Source organism: Geotrypetes seraphini, chromosome 2 (genome assembly GCF_902459505.1).
Source record: "Geotrypetes seraphini chromosome 2, aGeoSer1.1, whole genome shotgun sequence".
NCBI classification, from domain to species: Eukaryota; Metazoa; Chordata; class Amphibia; order Gymnophiona; family Dermophiidae; genus Geotrypetes; species Geotrypetes seraphini.
The window spans coordinates 42,038,679-42,063,885 of record NC_047085.1 but is presented as its reverse complement, the minus strand read 5'-3'; the positions used below and the strand labels follow the sequence as shown (position 1 = coordinate 42,063,885).

General features: G+C 49.4%; 1 protein-coding gene across 2 annotated transcripts in view; it reads right to left on the bottom strand.

Annotated features, from left to right (window-relative positions):
* KLHL38 (kelch like family member 38) overlaps positions 1–25,207 on the bottom strand; it is a 45,810-nt gene that overhangs the window by 16,926 nt on the left and 3,677 nt on the right. Inside the window, exons 2-3 of one of the 2 annotated variants that reach the window (XM_033929772.1) lie at positions 19,041–20,524; positions 4,572–4,677 (exon numbers count right to left, since the gene is read on the bottom strand). In XM_033929772.1, coding sequence (XP_033785663.1) covers positions 4,572–4,677; positions 19,041–20,390 — 1,456 coding nt within the window. In that variant the 5' untranslated portion in view covers positions 20,391–20,524. Of the gene's footprint in view, positions 1–4,571; positions 4,678–19,040; positions 20,525–25,207 lie in introns of those variants that run through there. The other variant, XM_033929773.1, reaches the window with a different exon arrangement.

The following is a 25,207-nucleotide window of genomic DNA, read 5'->3' as shown; positions in this document are numbered from 1 at the left end:
CCCCGATCGTGTCGGGCAGTCGGGGGGGGGCAAGAGGACTTGGGCTCCCTCTTGCCCCGATCGTGTCGGGGAGTCGGGGGGGGGGCAAGAGGGCTTGGGCTCCCTCTTGCCCCGATCGTGTCGGGGAGTCGGGGGGGGCAAGAGGGAGCCAGGCGGAGAGAGGGCAGTTAAGCGCAGTGCCTGCGCGGAAGGATGCAGCTCGGGCGACTTCGTTGTGTGAAACGAAGTTCGTTGTACGAATCAAGACATAAAGTTCGTTGTGCGCAGCGTTCGCTGTGCGAGGCGTCCGTTATGCGAGGCACCACTGTATATAGAAAGGAAACCTTAAGAGTCAAGACTCTGCATGCAGTACAACCCCAGAGAAAAAGAAACAAATGCATTTCTTCCTGAACAGTGCAAAATATAGACAGGTGTAATTTCTCAACATTAACACAATTCAATCACTAAATTGAAAATAAAATCATTTCTCCTACTTTTGTTGTTTCCCTCCCTCTATGGTGTGCCTCAACTAGGTGCCTCCCTCCAGCAGGTGTCTTACCTTCTGGCTGGCTCCTACCTGGCCGTTTTATGCGGCTCATGGTGTGATGCAGCGCTTTCATTGCCGCCCCTGGTGTTATCTTCTGACCGGCTCTTTCCTCCTCAGTGCCGCAGTGTGCACAAAGCTGCAGGCGGCGGCTCCTTGCACGTCCCGTGCCTCATCTGGAAGCATTCCCTCTGACATTGTGACGTCAGAGAGAAGGCTTCCGGTTCAGGCGCCGGAGTCGCAGCCGCTGCCCGCGGCTTTGTGCACATTGCGGCAGTGAGGAGGAGGGAGCCGGCCAGAAGATAACACTGGGGGCGGCAATGAAAATTCCATATCGCATTGCGGGCTGCATAAAACGGCCAGGTGGGCCGGATTCGGCCTACGGGCCTTGAGTTGGACACCGTTGCATCAGCTCAAAACTACACCTGGTCTCCAAATGCAAATCTAAAAAGGTGAGTTTTAAGTAGTCTTTAAATATGGGAAAGGAAAGTTCAGCATGGAATGAAGGAGCAAGCGAATTCCGAAGGAGTGGACCTACACAATAGAAAGCACTCGAGCATGTGGAGTACGGCTGGGTAAGCGAGACTGGGGTGACAATAGACGACCATCATGGAGTGAATGGAGAGTCCTTGAAGGTGTATGAGGAAGAATGAGTGAAGAAAGATATCTAGGGGCATCAGAAAAAAGGACCTTGTGAATTCTGGTCACTGCTTCTCAAAAAAAGATATAGCAGAATTAGAAAATGTATAAAGAAGGGCGACAAAAATGATAAAAGGGATGGGACGATTTCCCTATGAGGAGGAAAGGCTAAAGTGGCTAGGGCTCTTCAGCCTGGAGAAGAGATGACTCGGGAGGGTCTTTAAAATATTGAGTAGAGTGGAATGGAAGATTAGGTTTATACCTTCAATAATCTTCTTCCTCTTAGTCCCTGTAGGATTGTTACTGCAGGAGATGTTACTGGCCAGACTTATGGTAGCCGGGCTCCGTGATAGACTCGCGTTGCCTTCACGTTCTACCTGCTTCCCGACGCGGTAAACAGGACACAGAAGTGCCAGGCCGACCAGCCTATCCAACCATCCCATTGTTTGCAGGACATAAGAATTGCCGCTGCTGGGCCAGACTAGTGGTCTATCATGCCCAGCAGTCCGCTCACGTGGTGGCCCCCAGGTCAAAGACCAGTGCTCTAAAATGAGTCCAGCCTCACCTGTGTACGTCCCAGTTTACAGGTGAGGCTGGACTCATTTTAGAGCACTGGTCTTTGACCCCAGGGCTGCCGCGTGAACGGACTGCTGGGCACGATGGACCACTAGTCTGACCCAGCAGCAGCAAACAACGGGATGGTTGGATAGGCTGGTCGGCCCGGTGCTTCTGTGTCCTGTTTACCGTGTCGGGAAGCAGGTAGAACGCGAAGGCAACGTGAGTCTATCATGGAGCCCGGCTACCATAAGTCTGGCCAGTAACATCTCCTGTTCCATATTAGTGGAGTTATAACTCAAGGTAGTAAAACATGACAGTTGGGAAACCCAAATAAATGCTGGGGTACTTAGGAAAAAAACATGGGGGTTGGTATTCAAAAGGATTTAACTGCACAGGAGAGGCTCCTGCCTGGCTAAATCTTGGAGTTGGCCAGCCACCAATACTCAGCAATACTTAACCAGGCAGTGATGCTAGTGGACAGATTCTGTAATTGGGTGTCTATCACACTTAGGCGCCCATTAGAGAACCAGGCCTAACTAAAACTTAGTTGCCTACAATGTAGGCCAGGGTTTTAAAAGCCTACCTTACAGGCACCTATGTACTTTAGAGAATCGCACCTAATGGCAGTTAAATCCTTCTCCACCCCCTAAATATGCCTACTTTGGAGTTAGGTGCCATTAGGCACCATAAGATGTACCTCTCTTATGCTAACTTTGTGTTGTAACACGTTTACAGAAGCTCTTGTAAACTGCTCTGAATTGTCTCCCCAGTCATTAGTAATGGAACAGAAGCTTTCAATAAACATAAACACACCTCTCACCCAATTAATTTTTATTTTTTCAATTATGAGCTTATTAAAGCTCGTAATTGAAGCCAATATACTAATGAAATTAGGCATCTAACTTAGGCACCTATTTATTTAGAATCCTTTTATAGAATTTCCCTCTAAATATCTCTACTAGGCCGGGCCAGCCCTGGATTTATGACAACCCTATTCTGATGCATTATGGAATAGGTAACACTAATATCAGTGGACAGAATCAATTTTAGAATGCCATAGGAAATGGAATTTGATATACCATCTTTCAGTGACTTATTTTTTGACCTGGGGCAAAGGAGGGTTACGTGACTTCGCCAGAACTACATGGAACCGTAGTGGGACTTGAACCTAGTTCCTTTAGTTCTCAACCACTGCACTAACCATCGGGCTCCTCCTCCATTGCACTGGGATGTAAGTTCAAACCCAGGACTGGCCCAAAAAGGTCTCAATTCCTGACATGGGTAACTTTTTCAGCTCTGAAACTATGGAGAAAAAGAAAATGTAACTGGGTTGCTGGTATGAATGAAGACTATGTTCACGATTTTTTGGAAGTAACCCTAAAAAGTAATTCTATACGGCACACCTAACATAAGGTGTCAATATGTGTTCTAAGTTTAAATAATAGCTGCCCTTATGCATGTGATTGGCACCATAAATTGGCAGTCATGCACGAAAGTGCTAGGTACTAATTGAGCGACTTGGTGTGTATGAGTCACTTAGCACCTAATTGCAAGTGGGCCACACCCAGTGGCGCAGTAAGGGGGTGGTCCGCCCCAGGCGCCGCATTGATGGGGAATGCCAGCTCGCTCCTTCCAGATCCCCCCCTCTGCTGCATACGTGTTCCCCTTCTCTTCTCTCATACATCTTTAATGCCACTTCCCACGCCTCGGAAGTGACAGAGGGAGAGCCGACACGACACGGGCAGCAAGTTCATGATGCTGCTCATGATGGGAAAATTAAAGAGGTATGGGGGAAGGGAAAGGGGGGGCGCGCGTGGCAGGGGGGTTGGGAAGGGGCAGATGGGGCAGAGAAGAGGGCGGGGAGAGGTACCACCGCCACTGGTGCCACTCACCCTCGCAATGCCACTGGTCACACCCATGGGCGTTCCACCTAGCAATCAGCGCAACTCATAGAATATGATGAGTTGCTTGCCATCATGCCTCTGTGTTTCTTTTTTTATTTCAAGATGCACATGGGCATGCCAATTTATGCCAGCCAGTGACCTGGCATAAATAGTCACAGTCACGTAGTAGATGACGGCAGATAAAGCCTTGCATGGTTCATCCAGTCTGCCCAACAAGATAAACTCATAGCATAAGGCAGGTGTCTCAAAGTCCCTCCTTGAGGGCCGCAATCCAGTCGGGTTTTCAGGATTTCCCCAATGAATATGCATGCGATCTATGTGCATGCACTGCTTTCAATGCATATTCATTGGAGAAATCCTGAAAACCCAACTGGATTGTGGCCCTCAAGGAGGGACTTTGAGATCCCTGGCATAAGGTATGATGCGATCATATGCATACTTGACCTTGATTGGTCCTTGTCTTTTACAGAGTGTAAAAGTCTTCCTGGAACTGGTCTCATTCTCCAACTAAATTGTCATGGCCTAAATTCTGGCATGACAAATTGGATTTACATTAGTATTCTATAATGGGTTAAGGCCAGGTGTGGGCAACTCTGGTCCTCGAGGGCCGGAATCCAGTTGGGTTTTCAGGATTTCCCCAATGAATATATGCATGAGATCTATTTGCATGCACTGCTTTCAATGCATATTCATTGGGGAAATCCTGAAAACCCGACTGGATTCCGGCCCTCGAGGACCGGAGTTGCCCACCCCTGGGTTAAGCACAGCCTAACAGTTACAGAACAGGAGCTAAGCGCGCCCTTTTGCATTGCCTTAATTTAGACCCCCCCCCAACCGCTGTAGAATTGCTACCGAATTCTGTGAAGCTACAAGTATTGAACAAAAGGAGCACAAAGACAAATGGAGATATTAGCACAAGATACATCTTCCAGAATCAGAGCATTTACCTCCTACAATCACAATCCGGTCACCGATCACGACTGCAGGAGCAAAGACATTTTTGACCATTCGGGTCTCCATTCTGAACCACATGTTCCTGTACACGTGATAAACCTGATGAGAAAAGAAGATTGCAGAGGAGCTGATGAACTTTGCAGAAAGGCTTTGCACAAGACACTTACTTTGCGGTGATAAAAACAATGGGTCAATTGCGTTTCACCTGCATTCAATTTTTCCACTTTACGTTTGAACCTCCCTTTATAACCGATCTGATACTATTCTATTTACTTATTTGATTTTGTAGCCTTTCCTCCCAAAAGGAGCTCAGAATGGGTTACAAATCGGATACTCAAGCATAGTCCCTCTCGGAGCTGGCGGGCTCACAATCTATCTAATGCGGTGATTCCCAACCCTGTCCTGGAGGAACACCAGGCCAATCGGGTTTTCAGGCTAGCCCTAATGAATATACATGAGAGATATTTGCATATAATGGAAGTGATAGGCATGCAAATCTGCTCCATGCATATTCATTAGGGCTAGCCTGAAAACCCAATTGGCCTGGTGGTCCCCCAGGACAGGGTTGGGAACCACTGATCTAATGTATCTGGTGTGGTGGAGGTGCTGTCTCCTATGTTCTTAACATAAACTGCTTATCCTGGATTGGTGACATGGAATGCTGCTACTATGTGGGTTTTTACCAGGTACTTGTGACTTGGATTGGCCTCTGGGAAGATGGGATACTGGGCTAGATGGACCATTGGTCTGACCCAGAAGGCTATTCCTATGTTCTTATGTGAGCCTAGTATAGGATAGTCAAGCCATTGTGACATCACTGACGAGGTTGGCTCTTAGGCACTGGTGGAATGAGGTATTATGACATCACAATCTCAGCTCTGGCATGCTGCTACTGCTTGGGTTTTTGCCAGGTACTTATGACTTGGTTCATCTAGCCCAGAGGTCAATCCATTGGTCTGATCCAGTATGGCTAGTCTTATGTTCTTAAGTGACTTGCACAGGGTCAAAAGGAGCAGCATGGGGTTTGAACCCACAACCTCAGGATGCTGAGCAGTGGTGTAATAAAGGGGGGGGGGGGGTGAGGGGGCGGCTGCCAGAGGCACCATCTTGCTCGGGGCACTGGCACCCCTCCTTCTCTCCTCTGGCCCTTCCCACTCCTTCCCCATGTGCCGCGCATGCACTCTTTCCCTTCCCCTGCACGTTTTAAACTTCAGCGTGCGCAGCCATCAACTTGCTGCGCAAGTCGGCTTCGGCTCTCTCTCCAGGACCCATGCCTAGGAAGTGACGTCAGGGACAGTGCCGAAGCCGACCTGGGCAGCAAGTTGGTGGCTGTTTCAGCGCCGAAGTTAAAAGGTACAGGGAAGGGGTGCTGGCGCCCTGAATGCCGCTCACCCTCACTACTAAACTAAACTAAACCTTAACTTTATATACTGTGTCTTCAACCAGAGGAAGCTCAACGCGGATAACAATAAGTTAAAAAAATACAAGAGGATTCATTTTCAAAATGTTTAGCAAATACAAAAGTTTTTAAAGATTTACAGAAAGATTGGAAAGAGCTGGGACATCTCAAAATGAAAGGAAGTTCATTCCCTAATTGGGGAAATTTAAAAGCCAGAGAAAAGGCTAAAATTCTTCACTCCTTGAGTCCCTTTCCTAGAAGGGAGGGAAAGTTTAAATCGTCGAGTGCCTCTGACGCTGAGGCTGTAGCTTGAACTGTTGCGCCACGCAGGAAGTGTACTGGGCCTGCGTACAAGAGTTCTTGTACGCAGGCACAGTTCCTCCCCTTTCTGGAATATTCAGCCCAGAGTGCATATAAAGCACAGTTACTTACCGTAACAGGTGTTATCCAGGGACAGCAGGCAGATATTCTCACATGTGGGTGACGTCATCCACGGAGCCCCAGCGCGGACAGCTTTTCAAGCAAACTTGATTGAAGTTTCAAGTTTGCACACTGCACCACGCATGTGTGTGCCTTCCTGATCCACTAGAGGGCGCATACCCTCCTCATGGTCCTCAGTTCAGATAGCTAGCAAAGAAGCCAACCTCGGGGAGGCGGGCGGGTTGTGAGAATATCTGCCTGCTGTCCCTGGATAACACCTGTTACGGTAAGTAACTGTGCTTTATCCCAGGACAAGCAGGCAGCATATTCTCACATGTGGGTGACCTCCAAGCTAACCAAAAAGGGACGGAGGGAAGTTGGCAATACAAGAAAACAGATTACGCAAAACCGACTGGCCAAACCGGCCGTCGCTCCTGGACAGAGTATCCAGGCAGTAGTGGGAGGTGAAAGTATGAACCGAAGACCAAGTGGCAGCCTTGCAAATCTCCTCGATAGGCGTCGACCTGAGGAAAGCTACAGAAGCCGCCATCGCTCGGACTTTATGTCCCGTGACTCGACATTGCAGCGCGAGACCAGCCTGAGCGTAGCAAAAGGAAAAACAAGCAGCCAACCAGTTGGACAAGGTGCGCTTGGAAACTGGGCGTCCCAACCAATTAGGGTCGAAGGACAAAAAGAATTGAGGAACCGTCCAAGGAGACTGAGTGCGTTGAAGACAAAAAGCCAACGCCCTCTGACAGTCAATTGTGTGAAGCGCCACCTCGCTAGGAGGCGAGTGGGGCTTCGGAAAAAAGACCGGAAGAACAATGGAAAGATCGAAAGGAAAGTCCGAAACCACCCTGGACAAGAACTGGGGTTGAGTACGCAGGACCACCGTGTCATGATGAAATACAGGAAAAGACGGGTCCGCAACCAGAGCTTGCAGCTCACTGACTCTGCGAGCAGACGTGAGAGCAACCAGGAAACCCACCTGCCAGGTGAAGTAATTCAAAAGAGCTTCATCAATGGAATCAAATGGAGGTATCACCAATTGAGCAAGGAACACACAAAGATCCCAAACCACCGGAGGGATGTACAATGAAGAAATCCCTCATAAAACGGGAAACCATCTGGTGGACGGAGAGCAGCGTCCCATTTAGCGGCCGAAGAAAGGCAGCAAAAGCACAGAGGTGGACTCGAATAGATGTAGATTTGAGACCAGACCGAGACAAGTGCAACAGAAAATCCAGCACTGAAGGCAAGGAGGCAGAGAGCGAATCCATGCGGTGCTCAGCACACCACTCAGCAAATCAGGACCATATCTGGGAAAAGCATTGCCGAGTGGAGATCTTTCGAGAGGCCTCGAGAACACCCCCACCGACTGAGAGAAACAGAAGGAGAGAGGCACGTTGCGAGAAACCAAGCTGATAAGTGTAGAGACTGCAGATTGGAATGCAACAGAAACCGCAACACTGAGACAGCGGAGACGGGAACATAGGTAGAAGCTGAGTCTCCCTGACACGCTGGAGGAGCAGGGAGAACCATGGCCGCCAGGGCCACAGAGGAGCCATCAAGATCCTGGTGGCGCAGACCGACAGGAGGTGTATCAAAGACCCGAGAATCAGAGTAAAGGGAGGGAACGCATAGAGGAACCTGCCCATCCCATCGAGAAGGCAAGCATCCTCCTCGATGCGAACCCAGGAGAACATCCTCGAGCAATATCGAGGCAACCAGTGAGTGAGGGGCGAAGCGAACAGAACTACCTGTTGGGTTCCCCACCGAACAACCACATGCCGCAGAGTCCGAGAATGGAGCAACCATTCATGCGGTCGAAAAGGGCGACTCAACGTGTCCAACAGACAATGCTGCACGCCCTGGAAAAACACCGCCCGAAGAAAGAAGCAGTGGTGTAACGTCCCCTGCCAATGACGAAGGGCTTCCCTGCAAAGTAACAGGGAACCTGTACACCCTGGCTTGGTCACAGAAATAACGCCACCGAGATGTCGGGACGCACCAGGACCCCGCAATCTTGCAACCCATAACGAAAATCCACCACGGCATTGTAAATGGCCCGGAGCTCCATCAGATTGATGCGGCTGCGACAGTCTGCACCCGACCAAGGACCCTGAGTCCGAAGGCCGTCGAGGTGCTAAGCCCATGCTGAGGAGTCCATCGGCAGAACCTTCTGATGCGGGGATACGAAGTGGTGGCCCACCAACGAAACGAGCGTGTCCAGGAGGGAGGCACCACAATGTGCTGGGAAGCGGGATCCCGATCCTGCCATCACTGAGATGCTCGGGTCCAGCGGGGAACACGAAGATGAAACCAGACGAACAGCGGGACATCACCGTGGAGACCCCTGATCCAAAAAGGATCAGCAACAGCTCAGCCGAGGCCGAAGACCGCTGAGACACCAGCTGACTCAAGCGCCGACAGGCAACCTGCCGAGGCAGAAAAGACCGGAGGCGGACCGAGGACAGAGGGGCCACCTTCCGGCATAAACAAACAAGGGCCTCCCCCTGAGGCCGAGACAAGAAGGAGCGCAGACAAACTGGGTCCAGGTCCGCCCCGACGGACTCCCGAGACCGGGGTGGGCAGAGTCTGACCCACTCCCGTACTAGAAACTAGTGCAGGTCACGAAGGGCCAGGACTAGACGCAGAAGGGAGGATGGGAATGCCCACCGACAGAAGAGAGGCAATACTCCCGGTGCGTAGACACAGAGACACCCCTCCCGAAGGGAGGGGAGGAATCCCCAGAAGGGGAGCAACCCAGAGGCTATGCGAGAATAGTCAAAAGGACGGCCAGGAGTCGCCGAAGCCGGCAGCTGAACCCTAACCCGGCGCTGCTGCAGCTATTGCGGCTGCTGCGAAGGAGGCCGAGATAACACAAGAAAGGTATCCAGAGGGCCCCTTCGGAGAAGGAGACCAACCCACCAAGGCAGACGGGATTTAGCTGGAGGCGTCCCGAGGGGCGAAGGACCGGTCGCGGTCTGAGAGGCGGTTAGTGGCCACCGCAAGAGAGGCCTGAAGAAGCGCAGAACTCACGCAAGTAAAAGCGGCGAGACGACCCTGGAGGTTCGGATCCTCAGCCACACTCTGCGCCAAGCGAGATGACGCATGGCGGGAGCAATAGAGCCGGAGCAGGGAGAGAGTCTCCTCCAGGAAACCAAACTCCGCACTACAAGATTCCGTCACGGCTGCCCGGAATGAACCGAAGAGAAAGCGGGGAAGCCTCTCAAACCGGAGCTGGAGACGCCGAGGCGCAAACCCGCAGTCGACGCCGAGGCCCAATACCTCAGCCGCTGCCGAGGTAAAACGGCCCAAGTGACGTCAAGGCACAAAGCTTCCGTCGACGGCACGAAGCCTCGGCAACGACGAGGCACCGAGCTCCAGCCGACGATGAGGCCCTCAGCCTCAGTCGACGTCGAGGCACAAGCATCAGGCGACGTCAAAGCACCAGCGTCAAATGACGCGGAGCACACGGCCGCAGCCGACGTTGAAGGTACAAAGACACACAGCCTCAGTCGACATCGAGACCCCAAGCCCCAGTCGACATTGAGTCAGAAAATCAAAGCACAAAGCCTTAGACGACGTCGAGGCACCCAGCCGCATACTACGTCGAGGCACAAGGCCTCAGGCGGTGGTGAGGCACCAAGCCGCAGTCGACGTCGAGGCACAAAGCCTCAGTCGAGGCACCAGGCCCCAGTCGACGTCGAGGCACCAAGCCCCCAGTCGACGTCGAGGCACGAAACCTTTGTCGACGTCGAGGTACGAAGCCTCCGTTGAGGCACGAAGCCTCAGTCGACGTCGAGGCACGAAACCTCCGTCGACGTCGAGGTACGAAGCCTCCGTTGAGGCACGAAGCCTCAGTCGACGTCGAGGCACGAAACCTCCGTCGACGTCGAGGCACGAAACCTCCGTCGACGTACGAAGCCTCCGTCGAGGTCGAGGCACGAAGCCTCCGTCGAGGCACGAAGCCTCCGTCGAGGCACGAAACCTTCGTCGACGTCGAGGTACGAAGCCTCCGTTGAGGCACGAATCCTCAGTCGACGTCGAGGCACGAAACCTCCGTCGACGTCGAGGCACGAAACCTCCGTCGACGTACGAAGCCTCCGTCGAGGTCGAGGCACGAAGCCTCCGTCGAGGCACGAAGCCTCCGTCGAGGCACGAAACCTTCGTCAACGTCGAGGTACGAAGCCTCCGTTGAGGCACGAAGCCTCCGTCGACGCACGAAACCTCCGTCGACGTCGAGGCACGAAGCCTCCGTCGACGTACGAAGCCTCCGTCGACGTCGAGGCACGAAGCCTCCGTCGGGGCACCAAGCCTCCGTCGGGGCACCAAGCCTCCGTCGGGGCCCCAAGCCTCCGTCGGGGCCCCAAGCCTCCGTCGGGGCCCCAAGCCTCCGTCGAGGCCCCAAGCCTCCGTCGAGGCACGCAGCCTCCGTCGAGGCACGCAGCCTCCGTCGAGGCACGCAGCCTCAGTCGACGCCGAGGCACGAAGCCTCAGTCGACGTCGAGGCACGAAACCCCCGTCGACGTCGAGGCACACAGCCTCCGTCGAGGCACGAAGCCTCCGTCGAGGCACCAAACCTCCGTCGAGGCACCAAGCCTCCGTCGAGGCACCAAGCCTCCGTCGAGGCACCAAGCCTCCGTCGACGGCGAGGCACGAAGCCTCCGTCGAGGCACGAAGCCTCCGTCGAGGCACCAAGCCTCCGTCGAGGCACGAAGCCTCCGTCGAGGCACGAAGCCTCCGTCGAGGCACGAAACCCCCGTCGACGTCGAGGCACACAGTCCCCGTCGAGGCACGAAGCCTCCGTCGAGGCACCAAACCTCCGTCGAGGCACCAAGCCTCAGTCGACGTCGAGGCACGAAGCCTCCGTCGAGGCACGAAGCCTCAGTCGACGTCGAGGGACGAAGCTCCAGTCGACGTCGAGGCACATCGAGGTTCAGAAGTCGGCACCGTACCAATGAAACTGGTAATAAAGGTGCAGCAGTGCACTCCATAAGGGCAACCTCGATATGAGTATTCCCATGAAAGGAGGCACGCTTTGAAGGTCTCGTAGAGGCGGGCACGATCGCACTCGATGCCTGGAATGCCTGAGACTCAGCCGGTGGCGTTACCGAGGTAACGCACCTAGAAGAAAGAAAGAAAGAAAAACTTACCGGGGATCGAAGCTGCACAGTCCGATTCCAACGAAGGAAAGAGGGTCCCGGCCATTCTGCTCACACGAGGTGAGCCCAGAGAGAGGCCAGGGAAGAAGAAAATACAGCTGCAGGCAAATGAGGCCTGGCCGCATGGCTGAGGCCCAAGAAGGGCCTGCCGGAGGAAAAACACAATAAAAAGTCCTTTTTTTTTTTTTTTGAAACAAAGAAATACACGATCAATTAACAAACGCACAGCGACTCCCTACAAAATAAAGAAGCCGCGGTGCCAGAAAGGCACTTAGAAGAACGCAGAGAAGAGAGACAAGGTCTTTCTGGCTCAGCGGAAAACTAAGAACTGAGGACCATGAGGAGGGTATGCGCCCTCTAGTGGATCAGGAAGGCACACACATGCGTGGTGCAGTGTGCAAACTTGAAACTTCAATCAAGTTTGCTTGAAAAGCTGTCCGCGCTGGGGCTCCGTGGATGACGTCACCCACATGTGAGAATATGCTGCCTGCTTGTCCTGGGATAATACCTGAGTGTGTGGTGCAGTGGTTAACGCTATAGCCTCAACACCCTGGGGTTGTGGGTTTAAACCCACACTGCTCCTTGTGACCCTGGGCAAGTCACTTAATCCCCCCATTGCCCCAGGTACATTATGTAGATTATGAGCCCGCCAGGACAGACAGGGAAAAATGCTTGAGTACCTGCATAAATTCATGTAAACCGTTCTGAGCTCCCTTGGGAGAACGGTATAGAAAATTGAATAAATAATTTGCATTCTATTCGTGCTGAGCATAGCTCGAAAAATCAAAATCGCTCCCAACCCGGTGTTTTCTACCAGATTTCCGGAGCTTTGTGCATCTGACCCTCGGTGTGACTGTGGAGCAATCTCAGGTTGTCACTCTGTACTGAAAACCAGACTGGTTTTCAGTACAGAGATGATCTCGGAGAGAGCGAGACCAGAAGGCTTTGAGCATGCGCAAATGCTCAAAGCCCAGTCCAGCCCGGCACAGGGAAGAGGGAGGATCTCCCTCGCACCGCCCAGCCCGCCTAATGCCACTTCCGGCATTGGTCACGCCTACTTTGGCATTTCGCGGCCTAAAGCGACTACCAAGCTACGATTCCAGCTGCCTTTTATTTTGGCGTCAGTAGGTGCTTCAACACTGGCGTTTTTCAATTAACTTAGGCATCGGCAGGGCACCTACTGCCACCAAAGTTTAGGTGCTGGTTATAGCACATAAAATGCAAATACACAGTAATTAGCCAATACTTGGCTGGTGATGCTGTTTCTATACACCACCTGGTTTGATGAACCCCTGATTCAGCCCTTGTGTGGGCAAAACACGGTCTGTATCGGGCATCTGTATGTGCATCGTGTCCCCACTACAATGAATTTATCTTTATGACTTGACTTTGGCCGATCTGCTGTTTTGACCACCATTTTGGATTTTTTTTTTCAGACCATCTGCCCCATTGCTTCTTTGAACTAAAACTCCGACTACAGACTTCCTGTGCATTTTGATATATTTATAACAGAGACACCAGTATCTCAAATGCCAAGTGCCTCTCAACTAGCTGAAAGCTGGATTGTGGCTGCAAATTGCTCATCCCTCTGTCCAAAATCCCTTCTTGAGCTTATCCCATACATTCTTGAATTCGGTTACTATTTCTGCCTCTGCTGAGAGAGCCTGTCTCAAGTATCCACCAACCTTTGTGTGAATATTTTCAAACACTGATCTTGATTCTGCCCATCTTAAGCTTTAGAGCATGACTTCTTTTCTGGAATTTTCTTAACCACTGAAAAATACTTGCCTCATGTACATTAATTATGCGTAAGTTGTTTGAATGTTTCTGTCATATCCCTTTTTACGCGCCTCGCTTCTACAATCTACAACTGCTTGGACTGGTTAACACTTTTTGGAAGAAATTCACTCAAGGTCAGGAGGTGAATAGTTTCAAATTTCAAACTTATTTTATTTGACATACCACATATAAAGCCTAAGCGGTTTCCATAAAAGTCGTATACAATTTAAGAGAGAAAACAGAGAGAGAAAAAAATTAGTTTAATAAGGGGAACATACATGGTATTTTGGAACAACTACAAATGATAGACAAACAAACACATGAAACATGACACAGAGGGAAAAATGGGGTGTGGATATATCCTCTATAATAAAACCCTAAGCGGCATGCACACTTACAATGCCATGATCCCTGACAGCGTGATGTGTGACTCCGTGGCCGTGTTCGATTTGCATCGCTTGCGGCAGCTTACGTCGTGTGCGGCGGCGAGAGCAACAGCGGGAGGGTGTCCTTCAGCCTGTTCGAAGCGGACAGGGTGCGGGTGCTGCAAGGCATCCGGCTGCTACTGCTGCACAGGGAAGTGGAGGGGGAGAGGGAAAAGGGGCTACTTTTGGGGGGAGGGGTGTGCTGGGGGGCAGGCAGCAATCTTGGTTTGCTCAGGGGGCCAGAGAGAGATAGGCAGGGGGCCAGGGAGAGAGACAGACAGAAAGAAAGACAGACAGACAAGGGGCCAGGGAGAGACACAGACAGAAAGAATGACAAACAGACAGGGGGGCCAAAGAGACAGACAGACAGCCAGCAACCAAGGAGCGAGAAAGAAAGAAAGACAGACAGACAGGGGGCCAGGGAGAGACACAGACAGAAAGAATTACAGATAGACAGGGGGGCCAGAGAGACAGACAGAAAGACAGCCAGCCAGCCAGCGGCCAAAGAGAGAGACTAGAAAAAAAGACAGATAGACAGACAGAGGCCAAGGAGAGAGAGAGACAGACAGACAGAAAGAAAGACAGATAGACAGAAAGCGGCCAAGGAGAGAGAGAGACAGAAAGAAAGACAGACAGCAGCTAAGGAGACAGAGAGACAGAAAGAAAGATAGACATACACATCTATTCTAGCACCCGTTAATGTAATGGGCTTAAACACTAGTATTACAATAAAAAGGAAGGAAAGAGGAGCATACATATAGGGCTTATGGCAGGGAATAGAAAGAGAAAAATGGAAATGGAGATGGAGAGAGCTGGAGAGAGGATGTAACCTGGATTTAAGCAATAAACAATGGGGTCATATTCAGCTAGAGCTCATGGCAGCCGTATTCGGGAGGGCTGTCGCAACAAGCAGGAGCCAGTGGGTATCGACTCTGCCCATTTTCCTCACTGGACCACCAGGCAAATAAGCAGGTAAGCCCATTAACATTGGGGGAGGGACTTGCTTTTCCAGGGGGTGGGAGGGAGGCAGGGGGACTAAGGAAGGTTGGTTGTTTCTTTCAGAGAGGTGGGAAGGAAGCAGACACCAGAAAGGGGGGGGGGGGACCTTGAAAAACATTAGATTGTAAACTGTTGAGTAGGGATTGTCTCTTACATGTTTAATATACAGCGCTGTGTACGTCTAGCAGTGCTATAGAAATGCTAAGTAGTAGTACAGTAGTAGCATTTGGAGGTGGGAGGGAGGGGGTCTTGCAATGCTTCTGGGTAAGAATAGGAGGGAGAGAAGAACAGAAGGGGGGGGGGGGGAGTTACCAGGGAGTAAGGTGTATGATACTACAATGGGTGAGAACCTGGAAGTTAACCAGGCATCGGCTGATATTCAGACCAGTGCCTGGCTGACTTTACCAAGTTTAAGTTTCAAGTTTATTATAAAATTTGATTAATTGCCTATTCCAAATTCTAAGCAGTGATCAAATCGATAAAATTACAAAGTTAGGGGAAGCAAACATAACTAACAGGACAAGCAGTGGACAGTTAGGACAGCCTTCTTTCTGTCTTAACTTTATATGATTTCTCAGCTTCTTAGCAGACTGCATTATTATTTCATTTAAATTTTTTTTTACTAATAATAGGGGTAATATTCAGCCCGTGGTAGAAAGTGGCTAGTAAATCGCTCCTAGCCATGGCTGACCTAACCCCACATAGACAATGCTGGGGCATATGCAGGGCCAGCATTAGGGAATGGCAAAGAGGGCAACTGCCTTGGGCCACAATGCCACAAGGGGCCCAAAGCCTGCCTCAAGCAGGAGGCATATTCTACAGATGGACTTTAAAAGCCCCTCCCTGGACCCCCGAATAACTAATACCAGCCCTTGGAGAAAAGAGTGGTTTAGTGGTTAAGGCTATAGCCTCAGTACCCTGAAATTGTGGACAGTGGTATAGCGAGGGTGAGAGGCGCCTGGGGCACCCTGACCTCTTCTCCGCTCCCCAGCCCCAACCCCTCTATTCCTTCCTTGCCCTTTTCCTTCCTCCGTACCTCTTTAACATTCCCGGTGTGAGCAGCTACCTTAACTTACGCTCTGGAACTCATTGCTTAAGGTTGTGGTAAGAACGGATAGCGTAGCTGGTTTAAAAAAAGGTTTGGACAAGCTCCTGAGAAAAAGTCCATAATCTGATATAGACAGACATGGGGGAGGCCACTGCTTGTCCTGTATCAGTAGCATGGAATATTGCTATTCCTTGGGTTTCAGCCAGGTACTAGGGACCTGGATTGGCCACCGTGGGAACAGGCTACTGGGCTTGTTGGACCATTGGTCTGACCCAGTATGGCTGTTCTTATGCTCTTACATGTGCCAAGTATAAGCCAATCATTGTTACATCACTGATGAGGCTGGCTCTGAGGCACTGTGGAATGAGGCATTATGACATCACAATCTCAGCTCTGGAATGTTGTTCTGATTGGGGTTCCGGAATCTTGCTATTCTTTGAGATGCTGGAATGTTGCTACTCATTGGGTTTTGGCCAGGTACTAGGGACCTGGATTGGCCGCCGTGAGAACGGGCTACTGGGCTTGATGGGCCATTGGTCTGACTCAGTAAGGCTATTCTTATGTTCTTAACTTGCTGTTCGTGCCAGCGTCGGCTCTTTCTCTGATGTCACTTCCTAGGCGCGGGTCCAGGACGTGATGTCACAAGAAGAGCCCATGCTGGCACAAACAGCAGGTTGGGGTTGCTGCTCACGCTGGGTATATTAAAGAGGTACAAGAAAAGGGAAGGGGGCACCCATGTGATAGTGGGTGTGGGGGTGGGGAAGGATGGGGGAGGGTTGGAGAGGAGGATGGGTGCCGGTGCCCCCACCAATACGGTGTCTGGGGCAGACCGCCCCCCCCATCCCCTTAGTATTCCACTAGTTGTGGGTTCAAACCCCATGCTGCTCCTAGAGACCCTGGGCAAGTCACTCAATCCTCCATTGCCCCAGGTACATTAGATGGATTGTGCGCCCACTGGGACAGCTAGGGAAAATGCTTGAGTACCTGACTGTAAACCACTTAGATCAGTGGTTCCCAACCCTGTCCTGGAGGACCACCAGCCAGTCGGGTTTTTGGGATAACCCTAATAAATATGCATGAGAGAGATTTGCATATCATGGAGGTGACAAGCATGCAAATCTGCTCCATGCATATTCATTAGGGCTATACTGAAAACCTGACTGGCTGGTGGTCCTCCAGGACAGGGTTGGGGACCGCTGACTTAGATAACCCTGATAGGTGGTATATAAATACTTAATAAATAAATAAAAATGTGGTTCCTTGCATTAAATATCCAAGTACAGTGGTACCTCGGTTTGCGAGTAACCTGGTTTGCGAGAGTTTTGCAAGAGGAGCAAAACACTTAGCAAACTTTTGACTCGCAAACCGAGCACTGCCCCGATCAACGAGCACTTACAGGGGATTCCTCTTCCGTCTTCCGGCCAGCCTTCTACATCGGGTGCCTTCCGCAGGTTGGAGGACCTCTGTCTGGGCCTGCGCGGCTGTGTACTGTCCCGCCTGCGCGTTACGTGTGACGCGCACAGTGTCAATCATTGGCGTCGTGCACGGCGTGCGGGTGGGGCGGTGCTCGGCTGTGTGGGCTCGGGTGGGGGCTCTCCAGCATGCGAGGGGCATCCGACGTGGAGGGCTGGCCGTGGCACTGTGGGGTTCTCCCGCAGCTGGCATCCCCCCTCCCGAAGCAGCACTGTGGGGTTCTCCGGAGGCTGGCATCTCCCCCCCCGAAGCAGCACTGTGGGGTTCTTCTTCAGATGACCCACGGAGGAGGCAGACAGAGGAGATGGCGCTGCAACACCCGGCACCCAACAGGTATAGACTCCGGGTTCTAGAACAAATCGTTGCTGTTGTCACTATTTTCTATGGGGAACTTTGTTCTGATAAACGAGCATTTTGGATTACGAGCATGCTCCTGGAACAGATTATGCTCGTAATCCAAGGTACCACTGTATATGCACTGACCTTGAAGTTAATTGGGAACTGGTCAATATTCAGACTAGTGCCTTTCTGCTGTTCTAACTGTCTAGCATTTATTTCGACCTGACTGTCTTGTACTATTTCACTACTTTGAGCAATGATAATCCATAGGTCTCATTTGTACATGATACACACAAGTTTCTGACCTCATTATGCAACATTTTCTTGGAGTTTCGTACCCTCAAATGTATCCCTCTGCATATTTTTCCTTTGAAAATTAGCCGCCATGCACTTGCTCATTCCTTGAGCCATCTTAGCTCATCCCTCAGCTTGTCAAATTCCCTCATGGATGACCAAATTGTTTTAGATCTTGGGGGCGGTTGAAAACCAGAAACTGTGAAGCCACAGGGGCTGCAATGGTAGAAAATATGGTTTTGCTAATACTAAAACTTTTTTTTTTTTCTTTCTGCATATTTCACTGTTCCCGTCTGAGCCCTCTGGAAATGTACGTCTGACTCCCTTAACTGATCACAACATGATCTTTATATATTGCATAAACACTCCTTGATTTTAAATGGTTACAAAATCAAATCCCAAAAAAGCACGGTTAGCAAGATCTTTACACAATCGCTTGCACTTCTTATAAGCTGCAATTGGTGCAGACGTTACAACCTTCAGACAATGCAATGCGACAAAATGACCAAGTGGCCCCCGAGATCACCGGACATTACTGTTTGGGACTATTGTCTTTGGAGGTACATGAAAGACAGAGGGCCTTAACGCGCGGAATAGTGCAAACTAAAATGCTGTGCACGCTAGCCACTACCGCCTCCTCTTGAGCAGGCGGTAGTTTTAGGTTAGCGCGCGCTAAAAAGGCTAGTGCGCTAAAAAGGCTAGTGCACCTTCGTAAAAGGAGCCCAGAGTGTACGTACCTCTACTACCTGCAACTATGGATGATCTGCAGGAACGCAACACTGAAGCTATAAACGCAATCACGCCGGATATGCTTCGGAGAGTCTGGTCCGAGCTCGATTATCGCATCGATGTTTGCCGAGTACATCAAGTGTATGTAATCAACAGATAGCATATGAAACTTTATGTGTTGATGAAACTGTAGCCTCAAAGGTGAAAGAATATTCCAGTAAATTTTGGTTTTGTAACCATTTAAAATCAAGGAGTGTTTCTGTGGGCACCCTGTATAATTTTTATGCTTGTCCAAGAAAAGATATCACAACCTGCAGAGAACTCAGTATTCTCCAGGACCATCCTGCTAAAACTGGATTGCCAAGGGTATGAAGTGCCGATATAATTACCTGTATCAGGCGAACAGGATTTTGCATGATGTCCTCACCTCCAAACAAATAGATTCTTTGGCTTTTAGCAGCAACAGCAGGATGCAGGACTGCTACGGGCATGTTTGCCATGGCCTCCCACATGTTATAAATGCTGTCGTATCTCTCCATAGAGTTCAGGATCTCCTGATTTTTCCCAATTCCTCCAATCGAAAAAATATAGCTCTTGTAGGCTAGGCTTTTGTGTGAATAGCGAGGGACTAGCATTGGCTCCCCTGTACGCCACTGATTTAGCTTGAGAGAGAGAATATAGACAGTGGCACTTGCTGACGCTTTCTCACCGCCGACGGGCATTCCTCCTAAGACATAAATGTTACTGTGCAAGCCTACAGCAGAAAACTTATAAAGGCGCAGTGGAAGTTTAGCAAGGCTAATCCACTGTTGGGTCTTCTGATCGTACAGCAAAACGTCCCTGGTAGTCTGCTGATTGTCCTTCCTACCGCCAACGTTGATCAGGAATTCTTGGTGTGAATATCTTCGAGGAGCATGCCACATCGGTTTGATGTCAGGGGCACTGGCACTATTGAAAGAAAACATGAGCCTACGCGCCGATTCCAAAATATCTCTGCAGGCAGGAGACATCTGAATAAGGGGGTCGTTGGCAATGAAGTGGAAGAGAAATGTTGGATGCACGTATTGAAGTCTCACTTTCTTGAATAAGTCCTGTATGTAGCCTCTCCTTGCCTGTAGGTCATGTCGGATCCAGACCATCAGCGTGTCAAATACTTGTTCTTCCTCAGCATAGAGGTCATCGTCACCAAGGTAGTTAATCAGTTCCTGTACACAGAGCTCTTTCAAGTCGTCTGAGGTGGCTACTTCAGGAAAGCATTTCAGGGACATGCTCTTGGCCTTCGTATTGAGTGTCTCACAGTTTAACATTTCAGAGAGCCTTATCATATTTAAGCAATTGTTGGGAGTAAGCTGGCTTTGGAGGTAGGATGAACAGGCCTCGAATAGTTTTGTGTACTGCAACATGGAAGCTGCTTCTATCAGGTACAGAACATTCCCTGCGGAGATGAGAACCTCTCCGGTGTAAACATAAAGAAGGATTTGGTGCAACGTAGTGGAGTCAATGCCCTTCAGGCCCACTTTCTTCTGGAAACTCTCCTTAAAGTTGTTGCAGAACATTGCCCTGAAGTAAGGGCTGCTGGAGGCAAGCACGTTTCTGTGGCAAGGGAATTCACGGTCACCGGTGCAAATAGTAATGTCAGTCAAAATCTCGTTCTGTCTTAGCATGTTGAGCTGCCTCAGTAATCCCGAGGAGAACTCTTCATCTCGGAAGTGAAGGCCCTCTGAGAATTCTTCATCCATGCTGAATTAGGATGTGTGAATCTTATGCTCAGTTTTGAAAAAGTGCTATTTTCACTTGTGGGGTGTTTCTTTTCAGTAGAAATTCCACCGTATGAGCTCCATTTTTGTTAGAATTCTAAAGCTGGAGCATCTCGCTGAAATCAAATAGAAATGAAAAGTTGTAAACCCATCCTAGAAGCTGAGAGAATACAGCATCACTCTTTAAAGATATTGGATGAGTTTGAGGTTACAGGAGTTTGTCTTCTGTCATCCTAACAGGAGTTGGAAAATATGTTGTTTATTAAAGTGTTTTAGCTAAAGCTTAGCTCTCAGACTAAGGCCTCTGTTTACTAAAATCATAACACAGGAATTACTGCACTAACAGTTAATGCATTGTGTTAAATTGTTAATGCAAGCTAATTTCTATGATAAACAGCTAAGAAAAATGCTATGGGGGGGGTGGGGTGGGGGGGAAGAAATGGGTGGAAACATGGCCTTCCAGTGAATTAACTGTTAACATGGAGATAACATGGTCTAATTAGCTACATCTGAAAGGTGTAGATAACTGCATCACACCTTATTTGCCATGCACTTAATGCGTAGTAACAAGTTTTTCTCTGTGTTAACTGCATTGTGGCCCTCAAAATGCTAGTCATGCCCCCAACAATTAATGTGGAGGTTTCACAGTTACTGTATATTAGTTTAGGCCAGTGGTCTCAAACTCACAGCCCGGGGGCCACATGCGGCCTGCCAGCTACTATTATGAGTACAATAAAACAGTTTCTTGATCTTATATCTCTTTAGCTATCAATTACAATATTATTATTAAGACTTGGCCAAAAGGAAAGATTTATAAACTACTAGTGTTTAAGCCCGTTACATTAATGGGTGCTAGAGTAGATGTCTGTCTGTTTTTTTTTCATTGTCTCTCTCTCCTTGGACGCTGTTTGCCTATCTGTCTGTCATTCTTTCTGTCTGTGTCTCTCCCTGGCCCCCTGTCTGTCTGCCTTTCTTTCAGGTACTTATTTTGTCTGTCTCCTTGGCCCCCTGCTTGCCTGTATTTCTCTTTTGCGCCATGCCTGCCTGTCTCTCCGTGGCCCCCTTCTGTTCCCCCCTCCCAGAGCAAAGCATGATTGCTGTCTGCCCCCAGCACACCCCTCCCCCCAAAGCAGCCCCCTTTCCCCCTCCCCCTGCCCCCTGTTGTGCCATGCCTGCCTGCTCTGTGGCCTCCTTCTGTTCCCCCTCTACAGCTGCAGCCGGCCTGCAAACCTCAGCAGCAGAGGAGCAGAAGAGGAGTAGCAGCGGCGGCAGCGGTTGGTGAATGAGGGCAGGAGGGGGGAGTTGCCGGCGTGTTCCCTGCCTCTGTGTTCGAAAATGGAATTTGGCACGGACCCAGACACCATGGTGGCAAGGAACATGCCGTCCTAAGTGCACATGCGCGCTTAGGGTTTTATTATAGAGGATAAAGAGTTTTACCTCATGCAAAATTGTCATTTCATTAATAAGACATTAACTATTTTTGCTGAGGCCCTCTAAGTACCTACAAATCCAAAATGTGACCCTGCAAAGGGTTTGAGACCACTGGTTTAGGCAATCACCCCCAAATGCTATAAAATCTGCCTACAGTTAGGTGTCTACATCGGTTTTGTCTAGCCGATATAGGTGCCTAACTTAATTGATTAATAGGCTAAATCAGCATTGATAATTGGTCATTAACACCTCATAATTGAAGAGGAGACATGATCGAAACATTCAAAATACTGAAGGGAATAGACTTAGTAGAGAAAGACAGAGGGGATAGATTTAGTACAAACGTAAAGAAGTTTTTCTTCACCCAGAGAGTGGTAGAAAACTGGAACGCTCTTCCGGAGTCTGTTGTAGGGGAAAACACCCTCCAGGGTTTCAAGACTAAGCTGGACAAGTTCCTGCTAAACTGGGATGTACAAAGGTGAGGCTGGACTCATTGAAGAGCACTGGTCTTTGACCTGGGGGCCGCTGCGTGAGCACGATGGACCACTGGTCTGACCCAGCAGCGGCAATTCTTATGTTCTTATTAATTGAAAGTTAGACACCTAACATGCTGCTAGATTCACAAATCGCTCCGATTCGTGTCCTTTCCGTTTCCGAGTCATTCTGGCCGATCGATTCAGTAAAGCTTGTCCATGCAAATGATCCAATCGTACACACGTCTCGCTGTAACATCGATCGACGCACGTGCGCACTGTATCCTTGTTGGTTTTGAAGCACGTAACGCATGCGCTAGCTCTTTAGGACTTCACTGCGTAGAAATGGGGCGGAGTTTAATCACGGATGTCATTGGCGGGCTCAGAATGCACCTACCGCAAAGCATTGTTGTCGTTAAAAAATGCCATATAAGAGCTTTAGTTTTTACCAACCTCTCCTCGGCATTCTCGTGTTCCAAAAGAAGCAGATAGCGTTAGGCGAAGATCATGAGCCAGTTTCTGATTTAGGCACAGTTGTGTGCACAACTTAAGTGCAGGCATTTAGGCCAAAAATCCCTGGCATAAATACAATGAGCCTAAAAGTTAGGATGCCACTTTGGTAGTGCTAAGTATGATTCTAAAGGGTAAAGGGGATGGGACATGTAAATTACTTTTTCTGTGTGGTTACAATCAAAGCAGTTTATATATTTTAGACAGCTACTTTTATAACCAATAGGAGGAAATATAATTTTCACTCAGAGAATAGTTAAGCTCTGGAATGCGTTGCCAGAGGTTGTGGTAAAAACAGATAGCGTAGCTGGTTTAAAGAAAGGTTTGGACAAATTCCTGGAGGAAAAGTCCATAGTTTGTTATTAAGACATGGGAGAAGCCTCTACTTGCCCTGGATCGGTAGCATGGAATGTTGCTACTCCTTGGGTTTTGGCCACGTGCTAGTGACTTGGATTGGTCACCGTGAGAACGGGCTACTGGGCTTGATGGACCAATGGCCTGACCCAGTAAGGCTATTCTTATGTTCAGGTACTTATTTTGTACCTGGGGCAATGAAGTGTTAAGTGACTTGGCCAGAGTCACAAGACGCTGCAGCGGGAATCAAACTCAAAACCTCAGGGTGCTGAGGCAGCTGCTCTAACCACTTGGCTACTCTTCCACTATACATTTACATTTATTTATATGTGTTATACTACAAGGTCTGTACTGGACAGGTCTAAGTGATTTACAGTCTAAGAAAGAGATTTGACAGAGTAGGAAAAGAATGCAAATTTGTAGATAGAAAAGTTAGCATAGAAGAAAACAAGTATACAGCGTGCATTTTATAGAATCACGCTTAGCACCACACTAGTTGTGTCGATTTTGTAGACAACATCTAGAAAGATTAGGTTCTTACCTTGATAATCTTCTTTCTTTAGAGGTGTCTAGTGGTCCTGATCGCTAGGGTTATGCATCTGAACCCACAAGTTGCTTTCAGAATGCCTTCAATCATCTTTTAACTCCATCCCCTTCCCAGGGAGCTGCTCCTGCTCCATCAGTTTGAACAAAAGTAATCGAGCAGCATACCGGAACCCATCAGGCTATATGCTGGAAACGAAGACGGGAAACTGACAAGGTTGACGGTCAGTCTAGAAGAGGTATGCAGGCAGATCGATAGGCTTAAGAGTGATAAATCCCCGGGACTGGATGGCATCCATCCAAGGGTCATCAAGGAACTGAAAGAGACTATAGCTGAACTGCTTCAACTAATAGCCAATCTGTCGATCAAATCGGGAAAGATTCCTGAAGACTGGAATCTTCAAAAAAGATTTGAGGGGAGATCTGGGAAACAACAGACCGGTGAGTCTGACCTCGGTACTGGGAAAGATGGTAGAGGCGCTGATAAAGGACCGCATCATTGATCACCTAGACGGACACAGTCTGATGAGGACCAGCCAGCACGGTTTCAGCAAAGGCAGATCTTGTTTGACGAACTTGCTGCACTTCTTTGAGGGAATAAACAGGCAGATAGACCAGGGCGACCCGGTCGACATTGTATATCTGGATTTTCAGAAGGCGTTCGACAAGGTTCCACATGAACGACCCCTTCGGAAAATTGCGAGCCATGGAGTCGAGGGTGAAATACTCACGTGGATTAAAAACTGGCTGGAGCATAGGAAACAGAGAGTGGGGGTAAATGGACAATACTCTGACTGGAAGAGCATCACCAGTGGGGTGCCGCATGGCTCGGTGCTTGGACCTGTGCTGTTCAACATCTTTATAAATGATCTGGACATTGGTACGATGAGTGAGATGATTAAATTTGCGGAAAATACAAAGTTATTCAGAGTATTGAAGACACAGGTGGATTGCGAAGATCTGCAACGTGACATAATCAAGCTCGAGAAATGGGCATCAACATGGCAAATGAGGTTCAACGTGGATAAGTGTAAAGTGATGCATGTCGGTAACAAAAATCTCATGTAGAATATAGGATGTTTGGGGCGGTACTTGGAGAGACCTCCAAGGAAAGAGACGGGATTTCTGATCGACAAGTCGATGAAGCCATCTGCGCAATGTGTGGCGGCGGCGAAAAGAGCGAACAGAATGCTAGGAATGATTAAGAAGGGGATCACAAACAGATCGGAGAAGGTTATCATGCCACTGTACCAGCCATGGTATGCTCTCACCTGGAGTACTGCGTCCAGCACTGGTTGCCATACATAAAGAAGGACACACGGTACTACTCGAAAGGGTCCAGAGAAGAACAACTAAAATGGTTAAGGGACTGGAGGAATTGCCATATAGTGAGAGATTGGAAAAACTGGGCCTCTTCTCCCTTGAAAAGAGGAGACTGAGAGGGGACATGATCAAAACATTCAAGATAATGAAGGGAATAAATAAAGA